The 25,432-nt window shown below is 43.8% G+C and overlaps 1 protein-coding gene across 4 annotated transcripts in view; it reads right to left on the bottom strand.

Annotated features, from left to right (window-relative positions):
• Positions 1–23,346, bottom strand: part of fermt2 (FERM domain containing kindlin 2) — a 45,147-nt gene extending 21,801 nt beyond the window's left edge. For all 4 annotated transcript variants that reach the window (XM_069661741.1, XM_069661742.1, XM_069661744.1 and 1 more), the window contains exons 1-3: positions 23,184–23,346; positions 21,248–21,405; positions 6,731–6,964 (exon numbers count right to left, since the gene is read on the bottom strand). In XM_069661741.1, the coding sequence (XP_069517842.1) occupies positions 6,731–6,964; positions 21,248–21,404 (391 nt within the window). In that variant the 5' untranslated portion in view covers position 21,405; positions 23,184–23,346. The remainder of the gene's footprint in view (positions 1–6,730; positions 6,965–21,247; positions 21,406–23,183) is intronic.
• Between the last annotated feature and the right edge of the window lie 2,086 nt (positions 23,347–25,432).

Here is a 25,432-nt window from a genome sequence, read left to right as displayed (position 1 = left end):
CCTTTAATCCAGCTTAAAATGCAGGTTCAGGTGTCAGCATGTACACATGTCTGTGCACCTGTTCCATAACCTTATTTAGGCCTAGAAAATAATAACCTGTTTCAACGGAAATCAGTTTTTCTTCGCCATATAAAGACCCCCTCTAGTTAAAGTCAAGTGTTTAACCTTGAAAACATCTCCATGTGGTGTTTCTCATGTGCTACAAGACATATCAGGGACAACATCAGCAGTCATCTCCATGGCTGGGCCTGTTTAAACTGCAGTGTACCAAGGACAGGCTGAACAACACGTTTTCAGATTGGCAGGTTTGTGACGTCACAAACCTAAGGAGCCAATCCTGTTAATGGACGGGGTGAGGTTATGCCTATCATTATGTGTAACCTATGGCAACCACTAATTTATGCAAACTCACTACTGACTACGAACATTAACGTTACTGCTAATTACTACATTTCAAGCTAGCTAAGTTTCAACAAGTTGCCACTAAACGATGGCAGAAATGTGTTTTGTTTTCGCGACAGAGGGTTGGAAATGTGCATAGTGGGCGGGATTGAGAATTTTTTATTAAAGGAGAAGGAGGAGACGCCTTGGGAGGATTTTTACAAGGTAATTAAACGTATTTTGCACAAAAAACACAATTTATCATTTCAAGCAGAGCATTTTATACGTCTTAAAACATGGCTGGAGCTGCTCTTTATGGTTAATGTTCCTTCAATGGTCATCATACATTTTTACCAGGAGGGAAATTATCTGCAGAGGTCTCCTCTTTAGTCAAACCTGGTACTTTCACGTTAATATTCGGTGTTTGTGCAAAGCTGTTTAGCTAACATGAGAGTCAGATGTGATGAAAGTCTTCTCTATTCCATGCAACAACAGTTTATATGTTTATACTTGTTATTTTTATTATTATTATCAGCTGGTATTGGATTGGTACTTTGTATTCCTGCCGATATGGAAGCTCCAGTATTCAGAACAGCAGATTCTGACTCAATTTGGTTAAATCTTTCTTTTACAACACGTGAAGCATCCATTAACAGAGGATAAATGAAAATATAAAAGCCCGTCTTTTGAACCGGTGTTCCCGAGAGCCTGGAAACAGGAGGAGTGGAAAATGGGTGGGTGTGGAAAATGAACTGACAGACGAGCACTTTTCAACACTCCCATGAAAGGCGTAGAGGTGCAGTCGATATAATTGAGGTGTTATGTCTAACTTATGAATAGTATCACAGTTATAGAAATAAAACCAACCAAATCACGCGAAAGGGGAAAGTGCAGGCGAGCTCTCCAGTCATTTTCTGCTGACATCCTCAGTCGAGTGTTGGATTGTATGTTTATAGTGAGAATTTAAGGTTCCTGATCTGGTGGGAAAGCCTGCTCCTACGCTCACCACACACTTGTGGCCGCTGTCAGGAGGAGGAAGCCTGAGTGATGGTTAGACTCGCTTACAAAAGCTCGGTTGATTTCCATTAGCAGAAATGACACCTCAGACAACACGAGCCCAATCGTCCAATCCTGCAGACTTGTGGCAGCGAACCGGGCCCGGGGCCAGAGGGGGAGAGGGGCTTGACTGAGAGCCAGCCGGGGCCTGCAAGATCTACTCCTCGGAAGACATGATTCACTGCAGTGAGTAAGGCCGGCCGCAGAAGAATCACAAACACCGTCACAGTCTAATTTTACAGCGGTAAAGTTTACCGTACAAACAGTTTAAGACCCTACATGGAGAAGAGAATTAAAGATTGCAACCTCTGCGTGCTTCTCAGTGTTGTGCTGCGAGGCTGATTGATCAATATTTAGGAGCGATAAATCAAGCCTTTGCTTCAGGGAAGACTAAATAAAACGTGGGGTTAAAGATAACTCAAGTACAGTCTGATCGGAAACGACAACATAATCTGGATAACAAATCTTGAGTTAGATTTTCTGGGCTGAACAGAGCTATGACTCATTAAGCAAAAACAGCACTACAGCTGGTTTTTGCGCCGACTTTTAAGATTCAAAAATGACCTCAGCAGATTCTCTTCATCCATCAAACAAAAGGGCTTAAAAAAAGGTGATAAAAGGCCACTCAAAAAGGATGATAATGCACTTTATTATCGGAGCTGGAGCTGAACACCGCGCTCCTCCTGTGTTATGACAACAGGGGCACACCCGGGACAGCCGAGCAGACCACAGGTTGATGCGCCGTAAATCTGCTCGACTGGAGCGATGAAGCAACTCAACGTCCTTTTTTAACTAACATACATCCTCTCAATCGCTTCCCCTTCCTGACTCTTCATTTTTTTTTGAGCCGACTCATTAACCCACGTCATATTGCTGCGTCTTGTCTTTTCCAGAGAAAATGCCTTTGTGTGTCCCCACACATGGTAGCAAAAACAAACCCCACAGTGCTTAAGTGGAGCAGCCTGACTCTCGTTACTGTGAAGTGGAGCTTTGCTGAGAGAAGCAGTCTAATTTCTGTGCCACCTCAGGCTTCCAGGTCCACAGTCATGTGTTAGTCAGTTGTGAGGAGAACATTTTGTGCGCTGGCTCACAGTAAAACAGCCTCCTTCCAGAGGGAGGAGGAGGAGGTGTGTGTGTGTATGTGTGTGTGTTTAATGTGTTGGAAGTAAATCCAGATTGTCTAGACAGGACGAGCTCATGTTTGACTGAGACTCGTCACCGAGCAAATTAACCTTTAAAAGGAGACGGAGCAGCTGGTTCAGAGCCATACGGATACAACGTGTTACCTTATGGAGCATTTTAGAGCTAATTAATCAACCAAAACTAATCATGATCATCTATTAACGTCATTTAAAGTGATAATGTCAAAGATTTTCTAGTAAATAAATGTCTGTTAAGTCACTATCTATCGCCGAATGAGGTAACACAATGGTGAGTGAGCCTATGGCCCACTGATGAAAGCCTTTGCATTTGCAGTATCACAGACTGGATGTCTGGTGTGACTTTCACAGAAAAAAATCACAAGCGCGCCCAGTTAGTGACGTGTTTTCCATCACCCAGCAGTGGTTGGTCTGCCAGAGAGGGTAGGCGGAGCTAAGCGGCTGCTTTTCTGGTCTCTCCAAGTGTTGCGAGTAAACAGTAATCTACAAGGCTGAACAAACAAAGAAAAGATCGATGACTACAGATACAACTTCAACAATAAGTGAAAATCCAAAGAAAAAGAAACATAGGTGACGCCAAGGAGAACAAAACTGCGATCTTCGAGATTACAACTTTAAGTCTACCTAGTCTAATCACCGCAAATATGTTAAATATTTGTAGCTAACAACGTCTCAAAAGTAAGAATTTGGTCCTTTTCTTTGTTTCAAATTTCATATCTTTTGGGGTTTTTGAATGTTAATTTTACAAAACAAGCTCTTTAAACGTGCCGGCCATATCAGAAAACTCAGACAGGCATTTTTTATTTTTTTATTTATGTTTTTTGGCCTTTTTTATGCCTTTATTCAGAGAGAGAGGACAGCGGATTGTGTAGGAAACAGGGGAAGAGAGAGAGGGGATGACGCACGGCAAAGGGCCGATGGTGGGAGTTGAACCCGGAGCCGCCGCATCGAGGACTGGAGCCTCTGTATTTGGGACATGCAAATTAAAGAGCTCCGATTCATTCTCTTTGCCGGCACCTATGGCGATAAACGGGAATTGCGGGAGCACACTTTTCAGATATCCAGACAGTGTTGCATGTGTGACGTCCACGGATGGCTCCGGTTGTAACTCTTGACTTTCCTCGCTGACTGTCAGCGTTGAATTTGTTTCTTTTCCTTTGGATTTTCACTTATTTTTGAATTTGTATCTGTAGCCGCTTAGCTCCGCCTACCCTCTCTGGCAGACCAACCACTGCTGGGTGATGGAAAACGCGTCACTAACTGGGCGCCGCTTGTTATTTTTGCACCAGACACCCAGTCTGTAATACTACAAATGCAGATAATGACTTAACAGACATTTGTAATGAAAATCTTCAGGACTGTTTTCTCCACTATTTTCTCACATCTATTGAAAAAGTTTGATCAATAAGGGAAATAAAAGGTTGTCGCAGACATACAGCATAGACAGCACAGTTTCTACTGGTCCTATAACACCACTCAAACAATTGCTGAGACATTCTTCAGACCTAAAAAGAAAGCACACAAAGTCTGGTTCAGACTATTCTCAGAATTGTTGACAAAGTTCAAAAATGTTATCTTGCTACTAAATGTGGAAAATCCCTCATGCATTAGCTTCACTTTAAAGTGAGCAGCGCAGCACAGGAAGTAAGAGCTGCCAAATGGAATCAGAGGTCATAACAGGAGTGAAACTGAGTGGTATTCATATATTACAGTACATCAACCTTTTGCTGAGTCCACTCGGTTCCCAGCCAACAGATGGACTGTGTCTGTGTCAGGACACAGCTGCCATGGACACGGGCGAAATACAGCGGTGATAATTCATTTTATACTTGTGTTATGTTGATGCTCTATGCGGTTCTACTGTATGGGACATTTGCTGTGAGAGTTTGGGTTGTGATGAGACAAAAGTTTGAGGTAAAAACATCCTGTCAGTAAATATTAGAATAGTGTTGACAGGATAATGTCATTTTTAAATCGAGTATAATCAGAAAAACAAACTACAGAAGGGGGTGGGGATGAAAACAGCCAACTACTGTACTGGAGGACTGAACTGGGAGCTTGTTTTGGGACAGGAAATAACTTCTGTGAAACCGTTTGACCGGACACGCCAGAGGAAAAATACCCTGAAAATAAATTAGTGTGAGAAAAAAAAGAGCAGCTGTCAGTTTGGAGTTGTTCATTACTGGAAACAAAAAAAATCTCCACTGACTTTCACTATCAATCTCACAATATCTCTGTCCCTCCCTTTCTGCTGTCTGGAGGCCTCAGCTGGACAGGCTTCCTCTCTTGCTGTGTTCTCTGACTGCTGACAAAGTCACAGGGAGTCAGCAGAAAGTATGCGCAGGAAATTGTAGAACTCGCACAGATAACAAAAAAATTAAAGGGCCAGTTCGTCGATTTTCAAGCTCAGTCCTGTCATGCTATTATGTGCAGCTAATGCCATCATGGTAGGAAAAGAAATGCAGTTTCAGTCTGTGCAATTGGAGGACGCTATCCGCTTCTCCAATGGGCCCTGGAAAACCTCCAGGGAGCTCGCTAAATTACACTTCCTCAGTCTAAGGCGCCCGCCTCCGATGTCATGTCTCGTTCAAAATCGTCAGGTTTGAAATGTAGACTGCAGACCCGAACATTTTTTAGACAATCCACCGGTATATTCTCGTCTTATTTCAGATTCTGTCCCGCTCTGAGCCGTTGCCTGCAGCAAAACGGTAGTATTTCACTCCAGCGTCTCTCGCTGGGCCATTCCTTTCAGAGTAAGAGGCGCAATGCACGCTGGGTGTTGTAGGAATGTAGAATGGGCGAAACCACAAGCTGTTTGTACAACTTTCTCCACAGCTACGGCGCCAACTTCAAATATTATTGCTTCTATCGATTACAGAGAACACCAGCTTTGACTGACAGCTTTTTCCAGGGTCAAATTGCTCCTTTAAATACTTTCAGAGCAGTCGGAAATGTTAGCCGTCTAATTACAGTTAAGAACTTTCTGCTATCATAAGTTCCACTTTTTGCATGCAATAATGCAGAGTTATACAAGTCCAAACAGTGGAGGAAGTCACACAGGGGGGATAGCGCTACTGTGCAACATCTTGCATGCGTAATGTCAGCCAAAAGCAATTTGTCCTGAATTTCTGCAAAGAGAAAATAGATTTATTACAGAGGCAGCGGACACATTCCTAACAAGGCCTGGCTGTGAGACTACAGGCCGGCTTCTCCCCCGTCTCCCTGCCTCTGCTTTCAAAACAAACTTCTTAATATTTTTACACAAAATAAAATTAATCGCTCTGCTGACCCTGTATCCTTCTGAAAAATAAAAAAAGCCTCATTCCTGTGAGAGTATAAAAAACAAGGAGTGCTACCTGTAGAGGCCAATAAACACACAAGCTCCCGTTCCTGCTGAACACCGTCCAGTGACAACGAGACAACAGGTGTGCTGTACGGCCCGATGGAAGGATTTCTGCTGGTGGAGACAGTGACTAAGAGGCGGGGGGCCAAAGGGCGAGGTCTGAGCTGAGGAAAAGTGGGCGTTAGCAGGTCAGAGGTCACTGAGGTCCAGCGTGTGACCTCTTGCACGTCTGTGACAGGACAGGCTGGTGCCAGTGATGGAGGATATTGATAGTGTGTCTGTGTCGCACCACGGGGGACGGTTAAATTTGGATTAGCGGGACTTTACATTAGAAAGATGGTAGTATGAGATATTTCAGTGTGCATGAAGTTGTACTTTGGTGTTTGCCTGTTTTTTAAGCCTCATAATCTCTGTTTACTAAACATTCCCGATGGTTTCAGGGACAGAACTCTGACAGTGAGGAGTCAGGAGACGTGACTCCGTGCACGCAGAGCTCAGAGCATGTTTGATAAACACGACAAATTACTAGGGATAAAAACACGGGGAGGAAGGACATGATTAACTCAGTTTGATGAAGAACATTTCAGAACCTCTGCAAAAGTAGGCTCACAGGGAAAAGATTTTAGTGTCAGCAGGGTGGGCACCTTTATTCGGGCCAAGCAGACGTGACCAGCGATGTATCTTACTCATAATTCTCACATTTGCTTAGTGACTGTTTTCCACATCTTGACTTAACTTATAAAAGTTGCCGCTGTTGCTCTCCTCTGAACGAGTCAACGGTTCCACTTACTGAAAGTTTTGCAGATGTCGGACACGGCCTTGAAGACGCGGTCCGAGAAGTTGACCTTGACCTTCATGTGCTTCATGTTGGGCAGCTGCAGGCGCAGCAGCTTGTGCTGCGGCGTGAAAAGCAGCCTCGCGTCTGCCTGGATGCCGTACTTGTCCAACGTCCAGTGGGTTTTCAGCAGCCACGTCTTCTTCTTCTCCCACCACAGAGCGTGGTCCGACCAGTCCTTCTTCACATCTACGGAGAACAACGGAGAAGTTTAGGTTACAGGAAATGCAAACACAGAAAGGCGAAGGTGTTGTTGCTACAGAGAGCGCTCAGTCTGTATCCAACACACTGTATTGACCTGAGCTCACCAAATATGTCCCTCCAGGGCAAAAGGTCACGTTTGGGGCGAAGGGGGGCACAGAAAAGGTTTGCATGGGGGCGGTGAAGTCAAAGTGAGAAGGGAGGAGACGTGGCTGTTTGTGTGACACGGTGGGGATATCAGGTTCATACCTCCCTCTTTGTTCCAAAGTCACACTGTGATCCCTCTAAAGCAGACACAAGCCACACAAAACCCCTCATGGCTCCCAGGCTTTTCGCTCCGCAGAGGCCTCCGCACAATGGGGACCGACCTAAGATCTCATGGTGTTTGTGTCTGACTTCAAGGGGAAGGTGAAAACCGCAGGGATTTAAAGGGAACTCAAAGCAGCTGTTTCTGCAGATCACCTGGCTGTTGGTTTCTAGACGAGCAGCACGGTGCTGGTGCTGAAGTTGCGTCTGTGCTGCTGATCTCTTCCAAAGGGAAAAGTGGAAAAGGCAACATCTCGCACGCTCAGATAGAGACAGAAAATTCCTTTGCATCTATTTCTTATCTATGTATCACTTTAATGGGAAACATGCGCAATGTAGCTATCTCTGAAAATGCTAAGCAGGCCACTAGCCCAAGGTCTTGCTTCTCTTCCCCTTTTATAGTGTTTAAAATAGACACTTTAAAACTGTATGTAGCCCATACTGTACATATGTTACTTCAGTGCAACAGCCCTAGCCGTGTATGTTTATTGAGATGGAGTTATTTGGTCCATAGTTTTTAGCCTATTATACTTTCAGATGTCCCCCCTGAGTGGTGATGTCATTACTCCGGCATTAGTCCAGGAAGGCACTTCCCAAAGCGGTGTCTCATTTCCTCCACCCACATACCCAATCATTGCTTCTCCAGCATATCCTCTGTCTGACTCTGGGTCTCTCTGTCTCTCTCCCCTCAGAGTCACTGCGTCCAGACACAGACGTCACACTGCTAAGTCATCCTTGAATCAAAGCTATCTGAAGAGATTAAACATGTGGTAACTGCTTTGTCAGTAAGTGTCTTAAAGGCATGTGCCCTGATTTAGAGCAAAGCCTTTTCATTTAGTCTATATACAGTATATAATAGAGAGGTATAGACTGCCATCATAAGTTTAAAGAACTCAAGAAAATATGGTTAAATTGCTATTTTAAAAAAAACAATCCACACTCTGAAAATATTCCATTTACAGTGATATAAAAGTGAAACCAGCAGCAGATCTGCATGTTTGATAGACTAAGGGCCTGTGTCCACTAACAGCATTTACAGCACTTGCGCTTGGACCTCACAGGACCCGTGTCCGCCACAATCTGTCTGCGCCGCAGTTCTGGTCCATCAGATGTCCTCGCCCTACCCCACAGGAGGCATTTCTGGACCGCAGCGGAGTGCTGGCCCAAGCAGCTGGATTCGCGAGATCGCACGGGAATTGCGAAATCACGCGATAACGTCAATGTTAAAACAGAGCAACACACAAACAACAGTTCAGTTTGCACCTCTGAGGTTTATTATCTGCTCATTTGGATATCATTCTGTGATTTTTGAGCTTCTCCCATGGCTGAGTACACTACTTAATTAAATAGTACTTAAAAACGGGAGTTTGTACACAGTGTTTTATTTTGAAATGACCGGATGCTCTATGCTGTTTTTGTGTCTGACTTCCTGTTTGGAACGATCTGCTCTGACTCCCTCGAAAATAGACTCGGCACGTATTTTTAGCGGAGCAGAGCGGAGAGACGCTTCTTGGACGCGTCGGAGACGGAATGTGGCGCGTGCTGTGGAAGCACGAGCACTGACTAGAGTTGGCACGTTCAACTACAGAGGTCGCGCCGCACACGGATCCTGCAGGGTACAGCAGTTAGCATACTAAGCGCAAAAACACCCTCAGCGTCAGCTGTTTTTTTGCGCCGCGCTCACAGCACTCTCAGCTGAAAATAGTAGTTGTGCTCATCAATGTCACTTCTACCTCACCGACCAATCAAAATCAAGAAGAGAGCGGGACTACAGATATCAACTTTGCCTACAACAATGTCGGAGGAGAAACTAATCTGGTTTTTCGAGGGTACAATTTCCAGGTCTCGAGCGGCTGCTAAGATCAGGACAATTTCTTTCCCTGTTTTGACATTTTCTTTGTAACATCTCCTTGAATAAAAGGAAATATTAAGCATCCAGAGCAATTTAAAACAGACTTAACAGTTACAATCAAGGGAAGCAAAGTGCTGCCAGACGACTTTTGTAACCTAGCAACAGTTAGTGGACACAGGCCCTTAAACCAGCCAATGTTTGGTACTTTTTTTACTAAATTAATGACCTAAATTATTACTTATAAAGTGATTATACACTTTCTTACTAATTGGGTAAAATAAAAGTTACATAGGTCCAGAGATTCATGCATTGGTGTTAATTATACTAAATACTCCCAAAAACAGACAAAAGCTGCATTTTGACCCCGTTTATTTTTGCATCTACAAGGCTGGTGGCACATCATCTGAATGTACTGATTTAATGAGGAAGGACATAGCTACTAATAGACATACTACGGTCAATGCAGTGTGTTGAATATGCCTACAATAGCCGTGATGCTGTTGTGGAATCTCTGTCTAAAAATGGCTTAAGAGCAATGACTGATCTTGAACGTTTCCCTCGGTTGACTTCCTCCATCTGTCAAACAGCTTGGTGCCATGGTAACCTAAACCTCGAGTGGCCCTCTGCTTCCATGTGCTGCCATTGTTTCCCCTCATCTGAACTTTACATAGGGGCACTCGTACGCATTGTTGACCCTCTCCTGCTGATCTAAGTCTCAGAGCTGAATGATCGGGATTAGCGGGTGAGTAGGTGAAACAACAGATCGGCTGCTTAGAAGAACCAGGAAACGGGACTGCTGCGATGTGAGGAAACAAAACTGGAATGAGGAAGAGATTACCCCGGTGATTAAGATGGGGAGGAAGAGTTTTTTGAAGAGTGGCCACCAGCATCTCAATGCAGATGTCATTGTGAGGGAAGGCCTGGGACTGTGGGAATTGGTTTGGGGGAGGGGTTGTTTGTCAAGCTGTTGGGTTTTATACCGTTTACTCCGGGGGGAAACACTTGGTACTCAAGTGAAAACATTCCAAGCTTTCTTTCCAAGACCCTCTGTGAGTTTCTGTAACAGCATGGGGTCGAGCTGTCAACGCTCCACTCTGACGCCTCAGCTGCGCAGGACACAACTTCATCGCTCACAAAAGTGCACTGCAGCTATTAACGGCAGAAATAATGAGAGGGAGAAAAAAAAAAGAGCTGAATGTATTTTCATAACTCTGCACAGTTTTTCCTCTTTCGACCTTGTAATTTCTGGTGTCTGGGAGCAATGCAGAAGAGCTAGCATTAACGTTTGGCACTCAGGTTTTCACCGCAGACCACGTTCTATAGAAGCATCCTCATACTCGGCATGCATGACCACCGTCTGAATCCACGTCTTAGTTACCCTCAACAAGCGCTCAAAAAGGCCCCTGCGCTGCCGTTTCCTTGTCACCGCCCACCGTCAAAAACCTTAACGGACTTTCCTTTTTGCCTGCTTGTGTCGTTACGCAGTGGTTCGATGTGTAGTGATTGGACGAGGGCGGCTCGGGCAAGCGTCCATTGGGTTCTTTCAGCAACAAGGTGGTAACTCAATCCACGGAGAGGGAGGGAGAGGAGGGCCAAAGGCATCTCCAAGCTAAAAATACAGCCTGCCAAGCCTGACGTAATGCAGCAGCCAGAGGAGCGGGGGCCTAAGTAATTGGGTGCATTAAATGTGGACCCACAGCCCCGCAGTAGAGTGATATGTGTGGGTGTGTGTATGTGTGCATACAAGGAGGGCTTGAAAGACATGGGGAGGGGAAACAGAATGGGAAAACCATGTTTTATGACCTCTGCAGGATGTGAAAGATGATACAGAGATTGTGTGTGTGCGTGTGTGTGTGTGTGTGTGTGTGTGTGTGTGTGCTGGTTTGGGGATTTGCATAAGGCAGGGTGTTCTTATCCATCCATTAACTACATTAGCTCGTGTGTTTGTGTGCACGCGCGCTTTAACAATCTAAATGAATCCATAAATTATGTCAAAAGGAATTACTTTCATTCACCACCATCACCGAGACAGCTCTCGAACGAGACCACTTCATTTGCTTTGTGCACCAGATACCACAGTGACAAACAGACAGATTTATGAGCAAAAAGCTGAATACATTTGGACTCAAAATGTTGCACAACAGGCGTTAAAGCACCCAGTTTTCCCGGCTTTCACTTGGGAAATACAGGAAACTGATTTGTGCCTCCTTCCCTCTTTGCTCTCTCCATCCCTCCCCTCCTGGTCAGAGTATCTGTGGTGTTTACATTTGGAGGCAGCTATGTTTATGGAGGCCTGTCTGTGAGGGGGAAGGGTACGGGACGTCAGGAGGAGAGGATGAGGAGGAAGGAAAGAGGAGAGATGAGGAGGATGAGCAGTGGATAAGGGAGGAGCTCTGACTGGGGGCACAAAAAAGAGAGACAGTGGGAGCCAAAGCAAGCTGAAGGAAGCCTTTATCTGCCTTTACGCCGCACATGAAGATGAGTCTACTTGTTGCTAACTTACATTTGCATGCACAAAGCATTCAGTCCTGTCATGATGTGACATCGGCTATAACTAACAATTTTTTCCATTTATGATGATCTGTTGGTGATATTCTCGATTTATAAATGTATTGTTGGCCCTATACAATGCCTGAAAACGGTTATGTGTCCATCAGAGTGACTTAAAGCCCGAGGAGTAGTCATTAAAGGAGCAATTCTTCAATTGTTCTCTGTAATCGATAGAAGCAATAATATTTGAAACTGGCGCCATAGCTGTGGAGAAAGTTGTACAAACAGCTTGTGGTTTCGCCTATTCCACATTCCTACAACACCCAGCGTGCATTGCGCCCCTCCCTCTGAAAGGAACGGTCCAGCGAGAGACGCTGGAGTGAAATGCTACAGTTTTACAGTCAAGGACATTGATCGCTGCAGGCAACTGCTCAGAGCGGGACAGAATCTGAAATAAGACAAGAATATACCGGTAGATCGTCTGAAAAATCTTCAGGTCTGCAGTCTACATTTCAGACCTGATGATTTTGAAAGAGACATGACATCAGAGGCGGGCGTCCTAGATTGTGGAAGTGTAATTTAGCGAGCTCCAGTTGACGCCTTTTTACGAAGTCTGGCAGAGGTTTTCCACAGCGTCCTCCAAAGGCACAGAGCAAACTAGCATTTTTTTCCTACCATAAAGGCATTAGCTCCCCATAGTAGCATGATAGAGCCAAGGTTGAAAATTGGCGAACTGGCCCTTTAAATTGCGTGATTTGTCTGACAAACCTTCCAAGAATCAAAGATTCTCAATTTTACGATCATCGACAGAAGACAAAAAGCAGCATCAAACCCCCACACGTGTCAAATCTGTTCTTTTATTCTGGCTCTAAAAATGATTCAACAGTTGCTGATCAGATATCTGTCCTATAAATTATTAATTGTTGCAGCTCAGCGCGTGACACCAGGCTTTAAAGCTCGGAGAAAAAACCTTCCTGTTGCATGCGCAAAGACTCATATTTAACCAGCAAAGCAATGACAGTCAGCTGATGCCTGATGTGCTAAATTACCGCTCATCTCCAACATCATTAATAGAGGTGATCTAAGTGCAAACAGACTCACATGTCAGGGCTTTGTGGCCACGTTTGCACAAACAGCCTTTTCTCTGACAGTGTTTTTCATGCAGCCGTGCTGATAGCTGTCAGTGATAGCCAAGGCCGTGCGCTGCGAGGCTTTGTCATTTTCAGCCATCAGCTGATAAAAACATTACAGCTGGGTGAGGCTGGTCATGCCGTTTCCTTGGCGACTCGTGGCTGACGCCGCGGGGGCAGTGGTGCGAGGCGACAACTTGTTTTCATACACAACAAAGAGAGCTGCAGGTTTGTCAGTCTCACACACACAAACACAGAATATCCTTTCTCTGCAACGTGAACGCTTGTGTCTTTCTAAATATATTCCCCGTCTGTGGAGGGCTGAAGGTCGCTATTGACAAGCAAAGATACAGGAAGCAACTGTTCTGCAGCGTCCTTAAATTAGATCTACTGTAGGCGCTCCGTCGCGTGTGCAGGCAGGATAGATGGCATTAACATCAGACAGCGGACATGTGTAAAACAGGTCTGACGGAGACAGGTGATGACAATATCTGCATGGTAGACATGAGATAGTGTGTCACACGGGATCACAATGGATGATTAAGTAGACAACAGCTGTCTTTATCACTGTATGTCAGAGATAGAAGTGGCAGCAGAGGCGCAGGTAAACTGGTTTCTGGACTTGAGACTCATGATCAACAGATTAGTTAAACCAAGACCTCATACTTGGACTGCATCTGTTCTTTCTGCAAAACAATCAAGAGTGTGTAATACTGGCAACACATCTTATTGCTCTCTGATCCCCCCAAAAAGATGATCAAGTTTGCTGAGTCCTTGCTGAGATTCCCAAACCAATACCACTAAAACTCAAGTGTTTCCCAATAAAGCTTGAGCTGAAGAATGGCTGGGCTTACTTCAGTCTGCTGTTATAGATCAGCTGAGCATCCTGCCAATAATTAGCCAAACAGGCCATTCATCAAAGGCATTCAATATGCGACACGCAGCCCCTTTACCGAATGTGTCTGGCAGACAAAAGTCTGAATCTTGTCAAGCTGTCAAATGTTACCCAGCAAAGCATTTAGACAGAGACTGTTAATGTTGCCTTCAAAGCTTTTAGGCTGCAGAAATCAGAAACAAAGGCTCATTAGCCCCGTGTCAGTGATGCACAGCTCACTTTAGTAAGAGATCCTTTAAGGTCACGGCAGGCCTAAAAGGAGTCAGGGGACACGGCTAAATATTGATTCAAGTTAATAGTGTTGTAGTGGCACTAGGACTTCTACCCATACACACACACACACACACACACACACACAGAGTACACATTTCTATTTTAAAGGGGGGGTATCATGGTAATTTCAAGCTTCATATTTCACTCTGTGATGCCTGTGGAGTAGCTTAGCATAATTTACAGTTAAAAAATACTCCTTGTTTTTGAGCACTGGTGCTCTGTGCAGGCCCTCATACAGCCTCTGCCTGAAACGACTCAGTCAGCGCTGTCCCTTTAAGAAACCCCGTCCCTACAAGCCCACTTTCTTCTGATTGGCCAGCTCTCCGAAGCCTGCTGAGGTCACAAAGTGCAGTGTGTAGAAAAAAAGGTGACTCCTACATACTTGAAACTTCACCTACGTTTAGTCTGGACATCCAACACTGTAATATTATTTTATATATATATGCCAAGCCTGCCAATCTATTAGTTGTATCAAGATTACAATATGAGAGCTGGGTTTATGCTTCTGGACTTCCGTCCAGGTTGGTGCAGCATTTTGCCAGAACTGAGAAACAGGTGAAGTCATGGAGGCAGAACAAGGCTCACTATCAGATAATAAGGACAATGAGAGGAGTGAAATGAGAAATGAATTCTTAACAGGGCATTTAGGAGCATCCTGGTGGCCTGTTACCGTCAGAAGAAATTGCAACAGAGCTGGCCTTGATACATTAGAGAGCGAGGCCAGGAGGGCTTTTAGAGGAAGCCTCCTTAGAGACGGACAGTTTGTATCCATTTGTGTCATTTTCCAAACACAGCAAAACATCGGGGGTACTCCCGCTCCACCCTGACACAGCTTGATACAATTAAGTGTTCGGGGACCTGGAGGAATAATAAGATTACACAGAGACTCCAGGACTAAGATCAATGGAGCAGATAGACAATATTCATCCGTCCTTCTATCCATGAATGCATCCTGCCAGATGTCCCCTCAGGACTGTGATAAGCCGCCCCGCTGATGCCTCAGCTGCTCCCAAACTTTAACTGAATTTTCTATACCTAAGGAGAACTTAGGCGCTGAAGTGACACTTCTGAGTACGTGAGGCTTCTAAATACAATCCAGTCTGGGTTATAGTTATTGTAGTTGCAGGTATTTGGTTTTGGAAACAAACACCTGTATAGCCCCGTCGCTCTCTGAAAGGGCGAGCACGGAGGCAGACTGTGAGGCGGGGACAGCTTTAAGTGAATGAAATGCAGGCTGTGAACCGAGACAAAAACTCATATCAGTTTACTCCATTGACCCACAGGTGTGTGGTGTTACAACAGCAATGTGCTGCTCTAACATTTCCTGCCACTGGATCCACCGCGCTTGCCTGAAACTACAGGAAGGTGAGAGGGACAAAAAGCAACAAGCTTCAGATTCCCAGAGGAGACATGAAAGTTGGTCCCGCTGCATGTTTGAGATGCCAAACATGCCTAATTAAATCATCCTTAACAAGCACAGCAGCTCTTCCACGGTAAAGGGAATAAAAAAGGCATTTCAAACATGGCAATTTGATTATGCTGCTGTGATTTAAAATATTATGTCCGTCATGCATCAGGTGATATTTGGAGCCTTAAATGGCTTCATGGAAGATTTGTTTCGTTCAGTCTTTACAGAAACTTTTCCTGTTCTAATGTGCAAGTAATTAACTTCATAGCATAGCAAAGATTCAGTGACACAGCTTATCATCATGTACTTTTAAAGTAACAATCTTGATTTTCATTTAAATAAATGTCTGTTAAGTCTCTATCTATCGCCGAATGAGGTAACACAATGGTGATTGAGCCTATGGCCCACTGATGAAAGCCTTTGCATTTGCAGTATTACACACTGGGTGTCTGTGGCGACTTTAGCGGAAAAAATCTCAAGCAGCGCCCAGTTAGTGACGCGTTCATCACCCAGCAGTGGTTGGTCTGTGAGAGAGGGTAGGCGGAGCTAAGCAGCTGCTTTTCCGGTCTCTGCAAGTGTTGCGAGCAAACAGTAATCTACTATGGCTGAACAAACAAAGAAAAGATGGATGACTACAGATACAACTTCAAGTGAAAATCCAAAGAAAAAGAAACAAATTGGACGCTCAGATGAAGGCAAACAGTCTAAAAAGGAAAGCGACCGTCAGCGAGGAAAATCAAGAGTTACAACCGCAGCCAACCGTGGACGTCACACATGCGACACTGTCTGAATATCTGGGAAGCGTGCTCCAGCAATTACTGTTTATCGCCACAGGTGCCGCAAAAGAGAACGAAACTATGATCTCAGCGTACTAAAGCATAAGTCAAGGACTCATCATAAGGAAACCATATGGTAGCACACGTGACACTCTGGCTAACCTTTCATTAAAACCACTCTATACTGCCATGCTGAATATTGAAATGAAGAAATAATAAAAACACATTTTTAAATGGTATATATGAGAGAGTATATATGTGTGCCTATATGTGAGTATAGAGAAGCACAATCACTGCAGCATCTTGCTGGTGTAACAGGAAAGCTCTGGCCTGGGCAGGACCGCTACTTAGACTAACTACTTCCTGTCAGAGAGATTAGCAGGCAGGATGATCACACGAGCTGCCCGGCTACTTCTCACTTTGAGACGCCGGACATTTAGGATTGGCTCCACGGTCCCAATCAATGAGTCTCGTTACGCACAGTGATATATCTGAACTCATCTAAAGCGTCATAGCAAGATGATATTAGGAGAGTGAAAGCGCTTACGGTCATGCATCAAACCAATCCTCCACTGTCCTTGTGTGCGGTATTGATTGTAAAGATGTAAGCCTCTCACATCACCAGGATAGATATGCCTATGGTATCTCTGTCTTCATCTCGCTTTCTGCAGGGGTTAAAGAGAGAGCATCCTCTCCCTCACTGAAGGGACACACAGAGGGCAGGAAGGCGGGAATGCAAGGAAGGCATGAGGGATAGGGCGCTTAAAAAAAGCCCAAAGGAAGTTCAGCATCCTGTTTTATATCGCGTCTGTTTCCTAATGAAACCTGCGCTCCATTGTCAGAGAGAAGCCATCTTTCTCTAGTCAGTATAAAGTCCAGCAGGCAGCAACTTAACATCAGGAAAAAGTCGCTCTGCAGAACTGGAGCGTTGAAATAAATGTGGGATGATGACATTCGTACAATCACTTGAATATGTAGGTCATCACAAATACAAAACACACATTTTCTCCGACATGAAGGGAAAGTTCTCCCTGCGGCCGGCTGATGCTGCAGCAGCCAAAAAACTGCAGGGCCCCCTCATTGGAAACTACCACACGGACAATCAGAGTCACACAAGGCCAATTAGTTTGCTCAAGTTCTATTTATGGAACGATTAACAGAACGGGGAACGTGGGTCAGAAACCAGGAGAAAGTGAACAATGTGTACTTTTCTAGTGATTATTAAGCCTGCTCGCTGTCTGGAGGAGTGGACGGTGTCAAATGTTTAGACTTTGGTGCCAAAACTTAAAAAGGTGAAAAATTTTAACCACAAATATATTAAGACAGAAAGAAGGAGAACGGAAAAGAGGAGGGGGAGACAGAGAGGACGGGAAGGGGATGAAGCAGGCAGAAGAGAATCCAGCAATGACGGCAGCGACCAGAGAGCAACATGCCAAACCCTAGAAGTCATTTCCTGCTTCATCGAAGACTTTTATGGAATTCTAGCAGCGTGGCTAACGTCATGACGAGACTCCACACATCTCCCTCTCCCCCCCCATTTTCTTCTCCGTCCAGTCCCTCCTCCCTTCAGCTCTCTTTTCTGAGAGTAAGCAGAGGGAATACAAGCAGGATGCCTCCAGTCGTGTGACAACATTCTCAACAAGTTATGTTTGCTAGCTTATGCTACGCTAACACTTGCGTTTGGTAAAATGTGTTCTTCTTGTCTATTGGCTTGACAGTCTTTGTTGTCTCATCATCATAAAAATAAGTTGGTCTGTCCACCCAACAGCAAGGCCTTTGTGTTCAATACTGTTAGCTCTAGCACTCACTGTAAAAGACTGTTTGTCAGACCTAAAAGCTACTGAACGTCGGATCTTTTTAAATGCAATAAAACTGCCGCCAGCTAATGTTGTTTGTGCAACATTTGTTTTCCCTCCTAAATGGCGCAATATTAGCTTTTAGAGGGGAGCGGGGCACTCTTGGAAAACATCAACAAAGTCAGAGAGAGCTGCAACGATGATAAGCAACTGAGGGATGAAAGGATTACAGGAGCGGGGGACCAGAGGGTGGTCAATCAGCTGGCTTTAAATACTGCACTCCTGGAAGGTTGAAGGGGAAATGGAAGCAGTGTTCGCTACTGTGATCAATAGCTGAGTGCCTTCCTGGCATTTGTCTATTTAATCCATTATCGAAGGCCGTCTGAGCCTGCAAATGTGGACGAGAGAGCTGCAGGCTCGCTGGGAGAGTTTGAAAGATGGGAGCAGGATGCATGTGGACGAGGCACGCCCGCCGACACCGCCGCACAAGCCGCGCTCACGTGTGGAAACACATGCACGAATACTACTAATGAGAACACTGACCGTCGTGCACAAGCCGGCTGACGTCAGCGGGTTTTTTTTGCACAAAAGCTGCATCTGAAAGCTACTGCATAACGCAACAAATGATTATGTTGAGCACCGTCTGCCTCATTGAAAGCAATTACCCGATCACAAGAGGACTTTTATTTTGGAGTGCAAGAGAGAGGAAGGATAGACAGAGATTTGACATTGCACCAGGATGTCCTTTAAATTTAAGACTGACACACTGCCTGCCAAAAATCCGTGGTATCAACGTGTCACTTCTCACAGCACCATGTCTACATGTCTGTACTTTTGCATATGCACTGTATCTATGTATAACCACCACATCCGAGCAATCAGCACATCCAGCAGTGAGATATGTGACAGCACCTACGAGGCGTTCACTGAAGACCTCTCTGCACTTTCACCAGAGAGAGCTGGGAGGTGTAGAAGAACAGAGCAAAGACAAATGAGAGACCTTCTCCACAAATTTGATTGAAATATCCCAAATTATCTTTAGAGAAAAAATATTTTTTCTGGAAAGTTTAAAGCATATAAAAACTCTCTGTTTAAAGACCACAAAATACTGTTTGTCACCGTGTATGTAGTCTCCTGTAGTGTGTGGCCACGTGGAAAACCCATGTTGCATGCAGGTTAATAATTACAATCAAAAACAACCTGTTGACTCAGGGGAGGAGGGAGACGGCAGTCAAATGAAATGTCCCCGCACCCAATGTTTGAGGTCCCTCCTGAGCTGTTTCAAACACTCACTGAGCAGTTACATGTCACTGCAAGGTTTCACAAACAAACATGGACACCCACGTCCTGTTATTTTACTTAGAGGCAACAACAACCAACGGCCAACCCATGTTCAACAAATCAAAACTATTGTGAAGTGCGGACATGGAGACGTCAAGCCACCGGAATCCTGAGCAGATAAAAAAGGACAAGTCAGAGGCAAAATAGCTGCATCCTTAAAGGGCCAGTTCACGGATTTTCAACCCGGTCATGCTATTATGGGGAGCTAATGGCATTATGGTAGGAAAAAAATGCTATTTCGCTCTGTGCCTTCGGAGGACGCTATCCGCTTCTCCAATGGGCCCTGGAAAACCTAACCAAACTACACTTCCTCAATCTAGGACGCCCGCCTCCGATGTCATGTCTCATTCAAAATTGTCAGGTTTGAAATGTAGACTGCAGACCTGAAGATTTTTTAGACGATCCACCGGTATATTCTCGTCGTATTTCGGATTCTGTCCCGCTCTGAGCCATTGCCTGCAGCCTAAACGGTAGTATTTCACTCCAGTGTCTCTCGCTGGGCCGTTCCTTTCAGAGGGAGGGGCGCAATGCACGCTGGGTGTTGTAGGAATGTAGAATGGGCGAAACCACGAGCTGTTTGTACAACTTTCTCCACAGCTATGGCACCAATTTCAACTATTATTGCTTCTATCGATTACAGAGAACACCAGCTTTGACTGACAGTGGGCAAATTGCTCCTTTAAAGAAAGGAAAACAGAAGTCAGTAATCAGCTAGTTGCTAAATCTGGTACAAAGAACCTCCCATCACACATCAATGAGAAAAACATGTCCCTGATTCAACTTCATATATATTTAATACAACTGATATAATATCAAACAATTCGCCCAATTCATCAAAACTGTTATCTCATTGTTATGTATCCATGTTTCCCACCCTGCACAATAGAAAAGGTGTCACCAAACAAAAGTCATACCCTTTAAGCAGACTGCACAAAAAGCACAAACACAGCAATGTAAAAGGCCAAGTGTTGAGTGGAGTCAGAGTGGGAGGACCAATGAATTCATGTCGTCAAACACGCGGCAGCAGCGCTGCCCTCGCCTAGCATAGATGCTGCACAGCAGCACAGAGACCACAGAGAACAAAGACCTCAATTATGTGGAGCTCCAACAGGAGAGCTAAAAACAGGACCATGGGCAGGGAATAAAACCTTGGAGCGCTGCAGGAATGCTAAGCATTCAAGCAGCATCAACACACAACACACTGTCACTCCCAAATCGCAGTGCCACGACCACTGAACTTTCTCCAGCAGCCTCCGTGAAGCAGGGCAGTGTTCAAGTGGCTGGAACAGAGGACTCTTTTTCTTTCTTGCACCCAAACTTGTCAAGTGCGTAACTGCAGTTACAGAACAGTGCATGATACAGTGGGGGGAGGGAAGCTGTGTATGGTTTCTTTATACCTTGGGTTACTGACCCATATCCACTGCAGGGTAACAAAGAGGGATATTAACCCCTGAAAGGAAAGTCCACAAAACTGAAAGAGGAGTTTGAGCTGGTGTCACGCAACAAACGTCAAAGAGACATTTACATACTTATTACAATGGGTTAATTTTATCTATGTTGCATGTCCAAACTTCTCCCAGTGTTTTTGGCAGAAAGCAATCTTTTAAATTCCCAGCACTGACAAATCTGTTCTTAACTTTGGCCAGTATTTACCAACTCACGAGCTTCTCAGAATGGTATCTACCACTACTTCGAAAATAAGAGGTATTTCTTGCTCAACAAATATGAACAGATAACACAAGTCAGCAATTGACACACAGAAATTCAGCTTCACCAGGGTGGTACAGGGTCAGAGGTCGAGGGAAAGGGCTTTTAATTACAACCAACCATATCTGCAGTCATAAGTGGAATGCACGTTAAATCTGTGACGATCACTCTGGTTTTCTGTAATGTTTATCACATGTGGAATTATCAATCAAGACTACACTCAAACTTGTTTATTACACTTTAGATAAGCTGCTTCAAAGAACCGCTCAAGCCCATAGCTGCAACGCGCATGCTTACCTAGTTTCTCCACCAGTTTGAGCATGACTCCGCCGATGTGGATCTCCCCAGTGACCCTCAGCGACACGTCCCTGTGGAGGTCGGTGACATGCATCTTCAGTTCCCACGTCCCGTCGGCGTAACAGCCATCGGGCATCCGGATCCCGTCCAGCGCCATCCTGCCAAACAGAGCCAGAGTCAAGAAGGGGGGAGTGAAAAAATAAAAGAAACCTTCTGACCCCCTGGAAAGGAATACATGTGGAGCAAAGCCTGTGCATGCAAGCTCTTGAGAAAGAAATGAACCCTGTCACATATTCAAGACACAAGGCAGATATCTATGAGATTGTATACTTCGGGGGGTTGTAAATTAACTTAAGCAGATACATAATGTTCTTACTCAATTGCATACAGTATCTGCCTGTAGGTTGATTTTTCATTCAGACTATGTGATTAGTTGATAAAAAAAAGATGCACTGCTTCAGCCAAAAATACATTATTGGATTGGGCACCATGTAGACAAACAATGCCTTTTAAATTGTGCTTTGACATAAACAATCCAAATACTTTAAAACACTTAGAAATGTCTTTCATCTGAGCTTTTTTGCCTAACCATTGTGCTAAACATTGGTCGCTATCAGGGGCACCCCAGTGATGTCACACACAGCAGCCGGTTGACTTTCATGGTTGCTACTTCAAACGGTGTAACAACAGTTGCATAATCTACTCGGTGGCTGTGGAAAAGTTTTCCAAAGTCTGAAAACGTAACCTTAATGATGTCATAGTGATGTCATCAGGGTTTTTTGTAATGTCAGCTTGGACCCGAAATAAGTATTTAGAATATAAAGCGTATGTGACTGACTGGATGTTTAAATTATCCAGTGTTACTAAATAGTAGGCTAACCCATACACTTTATATTTTCACTTGTTTTGTATTTCTCTTATTTTGTGCTGTATTTTTGAAGCTATCTGGCACTATAGTTTCCTTCGGGATTAATAAAGTCCTATCTTATCTTATCTTACTGTAGGTAATGTACAAAATTTTAAGTATGATTGGTTTTTGCATCAAAGCGATGAGCCTGCTCGATATTTAAGACATTCAACACAATAGATTTGACACTTTAACTACTTTTAATACTTCTATATATTGTACACAATATCTTGCTGTTGACTCAGTGAAAACAGAAGTTAAGCTTATAATCGTGTATTTTCTTTTGCTACTATTGTTTTTACTTAGTTAAAAGGTTTTAAAGTGAGAGATACTTCCTCCAGCATTAGCTCAGTTTTATGGCAATGCTACAGTCGTGACAGATGATGTTATTTTGCTCATTTATAGACATTTGACCCTCATGGGATGATTAATGGAAGGATAAAAGGGGAACAAAATACGAAAAAAGTCCACTATTATCCATCACTGCTGTTCTCCTAATGCTTCTTGCTGGGAATAAGACGCGCCCTGTTGTGTGAACTCTGCCAAAAAGTTACATTAAAGACTATCTGTCAATTCTTCGACCCGAGGTTGTCCAGTGCTACAGAGTGTCCTGGTGATCAAAACAGCCATCTAATCAATAAACACGTCAGAACAAAGGCTATAGGTCTGAGACTACAAGTTCAACAAGGACCGAGGGCCACTTTGATCTCCTTAAATGTGCCGCCTCACCTGTTAAAATAACGGTAAAGGCACTCTTACAAATAGGCAGAAGGGTTCATTATGTAAGCAGGGTCGGTTCAACAGCTCCCAGGCTGCATGCATACTCGGCAAGTCGGTCGTTAAAAGACTAAGTTCAGTTAAAAGGGTGTTTAAAGAGCAAACAAACCGCCTAAAACAGCAAAACAGTTGTTAAATAGAGCTTTGATAAAAGTAACAGGAGCGGCACAACAGAACAAAACCCCGTTTTCATATTTCATAGCGGCGAACGAGCAGAGCTTTGAGGACGAACATTAAAATGTGAGTACTCACCTTCACAAAGACGAAAAAAACACTAAAACAGTCGACTACACGGTACAGAACAAGTTCCCCCTCTTTAAATCATGTATGAAGAGTTTTTTAGTCAATAAAAACAGAAAGAAATCCCCGAAGAAGTCGCTCAAGAAGTGAAGTATCCCAAACAGTTTTCCTGCAGGCTTCGGCTTAATGGAGTCCAGCCGTCCCTCTCTTCCTCCCTCCCTCTTTCCAGCGGATCACGTCACTGCTCCAATCCCACTTTTCCTTTCATACTGGGAGCTTTGCTGGTCGCCTACTGGTCCCCCCCTGTCACACACACACTTACACACTGATTTTCACACGTACTAAGGGTTACTTTGGGTAAAGTCTTTAAAGAGAGAGACCTTGTAGAAATACAAGTCATGCTGTTTGCCATAATTTGAGCAGTAGGGTAATTTTTTTTTATAGCTCCTGTGATAAGTTTTTATCTTGTTGAAACAGACTGAAATTAATTCTGATGTCTCTATATGACCTACAAAAGTAAACCAGACCACCAGGGACAAGATTGATTATTAGTTATTAGTTATTTTTGATGCCTGAAACCGCTGGTGTCAGATGCAGCGATTAACTGCACGCTGCCTTTGTTTACATTTTCCAGGGCAAACATTTAAAGAGAGTGATACATGTGTGTGTTAAAGAAAGCAGGATGAGATATTTGTTAAAAATCACCACTTAAGCATGCACAGGACAAAATCAGCAAAGAGAGAAGAGCTACAGCTTTGTCCACAGGGGGCGCCAAAATTAACACAAACCCAAAGTTCCTCATAGCAGCTTTAACACATTTTAAAACTGTCAAGAACAATCATGTGGAATCCCCAAAATACAAAAATAACAGGTATTTTTGTGATTTATGTAGTTTCTTATTTTACATACTGTAAATAGGGAACATAAATCCTTAATATTTAATCTATTAATCTGAAATTAAATCTTATTCTGGAGCTTATCCAGTGAGTATAGATGCAGGCAAGTAATAGGAACTAAAACTGTTGACTTGTAATAGTTAATTCTCAGATCTGTCCACCAAAAAAAGAAAAATAAATTATTCATATAATGTTTATATGTAAAATAAATCTTACCAATAGCATGCAAATGTTTTTTTAAAAAGAGCAGGTTTGTGTTTTATTTCAGATTGTGTCAGCCCTCCACTGTGCAAAATTCAACAGTTTGCGTCAGGGATAATGGACGTGCAGTTAAGATCTCAAGCTGCCTTTTATGGCAATACTGCTGCTGAGCCTTGCAGCAGCATCCAGGGACCTTTGGGTCTGCGGCCCCGGGAGCACCAGCACAAAATAACACAGCTTTTTTATTTTTGTCACTTTTACAATTTAAATATCTCCCTTTAATAATTCCTTTTGACTAAAGGCCCCCGTGGAAGACTGTGAAATGTAAAAAATTAGCCAAAATATACAGATATCTACTTTCAGTCCTGACACATGGCATATATTCAAGAGGCATTTTATTGTGAAAGTGTAGATGGGCCAATTGGAGGTACTTCAAATTACGTCATATACTCTTTAGGGGGGTTTAAATGAGGAAATCCAGTATATATCATGATTTGATCTGACGTGATAGCTCATTCTGGAGCGCAGAAAATATGCACAGCTGCAGAGAAGAAATAAAAGGTGCAATATTTACCGCTGATTTATGATATAATGGAATAATAACTTCTCACAAAATGAACATAGAAAGAAAAGTGCAAGTTTTTTTGTAGCAAAAATGAACAGAAATACTCACATAACTTTCACATAGGAATACCACATCTTTATTTATGAGTATTACTCTGTATCAAGAATGAATTGCTGATGGAATTAAGACATCGAAAACAGTCTGCAACACTCTCCCAATATAGCCCTGTAACTATGAGAAAATAATGTTATACTGGTCATTATCACGTGTTTAACAAATTCAAAGCATCTGTTCTGAAAGCATGATTCAGGTTTAGTATAAAGATCCTTGTTTTCTTCTGCAAGACTCTGCAAGATAATTTCGTCTGCAGGTTGCTGCTCACGTCTCCCCTGCTGCAGATGAATAAAGCTTTTTATACGTGCATTCAATCAAATAATCACACAGATGACCAGGGTGGATGAAGTCTGCTGTCTCCTTTCTTTCCAAAGCAGATGCACAATACACACTCCAACACACACTCTCCACCAAAGACCCATGAATCATCAGCGTTTCTGGCTCGCTCGGCTCCAATCCTCCAGCTCAGGAATCCGGGCCTTCAG

Source organism: Semicossyphus pulcher, unplaced genomic scaffold (genome assembly GCF_022749685.1).
Source record: "Semicossyphus pulcher isolate SPU_LCO1_2020_fin unplaced genomic scaffold, fSemPul1.0.p SCAF_14, whole genome shotgun sequence".
Classification (NCBI taxonomy): Eukaryota; Metazoa; Chordata; class Actinopteri; order Labriformes; family Labridae; genus Semicossyphus; species Semicossyphus pulcher.
Note: the sequence above shows the minus strand (reverse complement) of the source record. Positions and strands in the feature narration are given on the sequence as shown.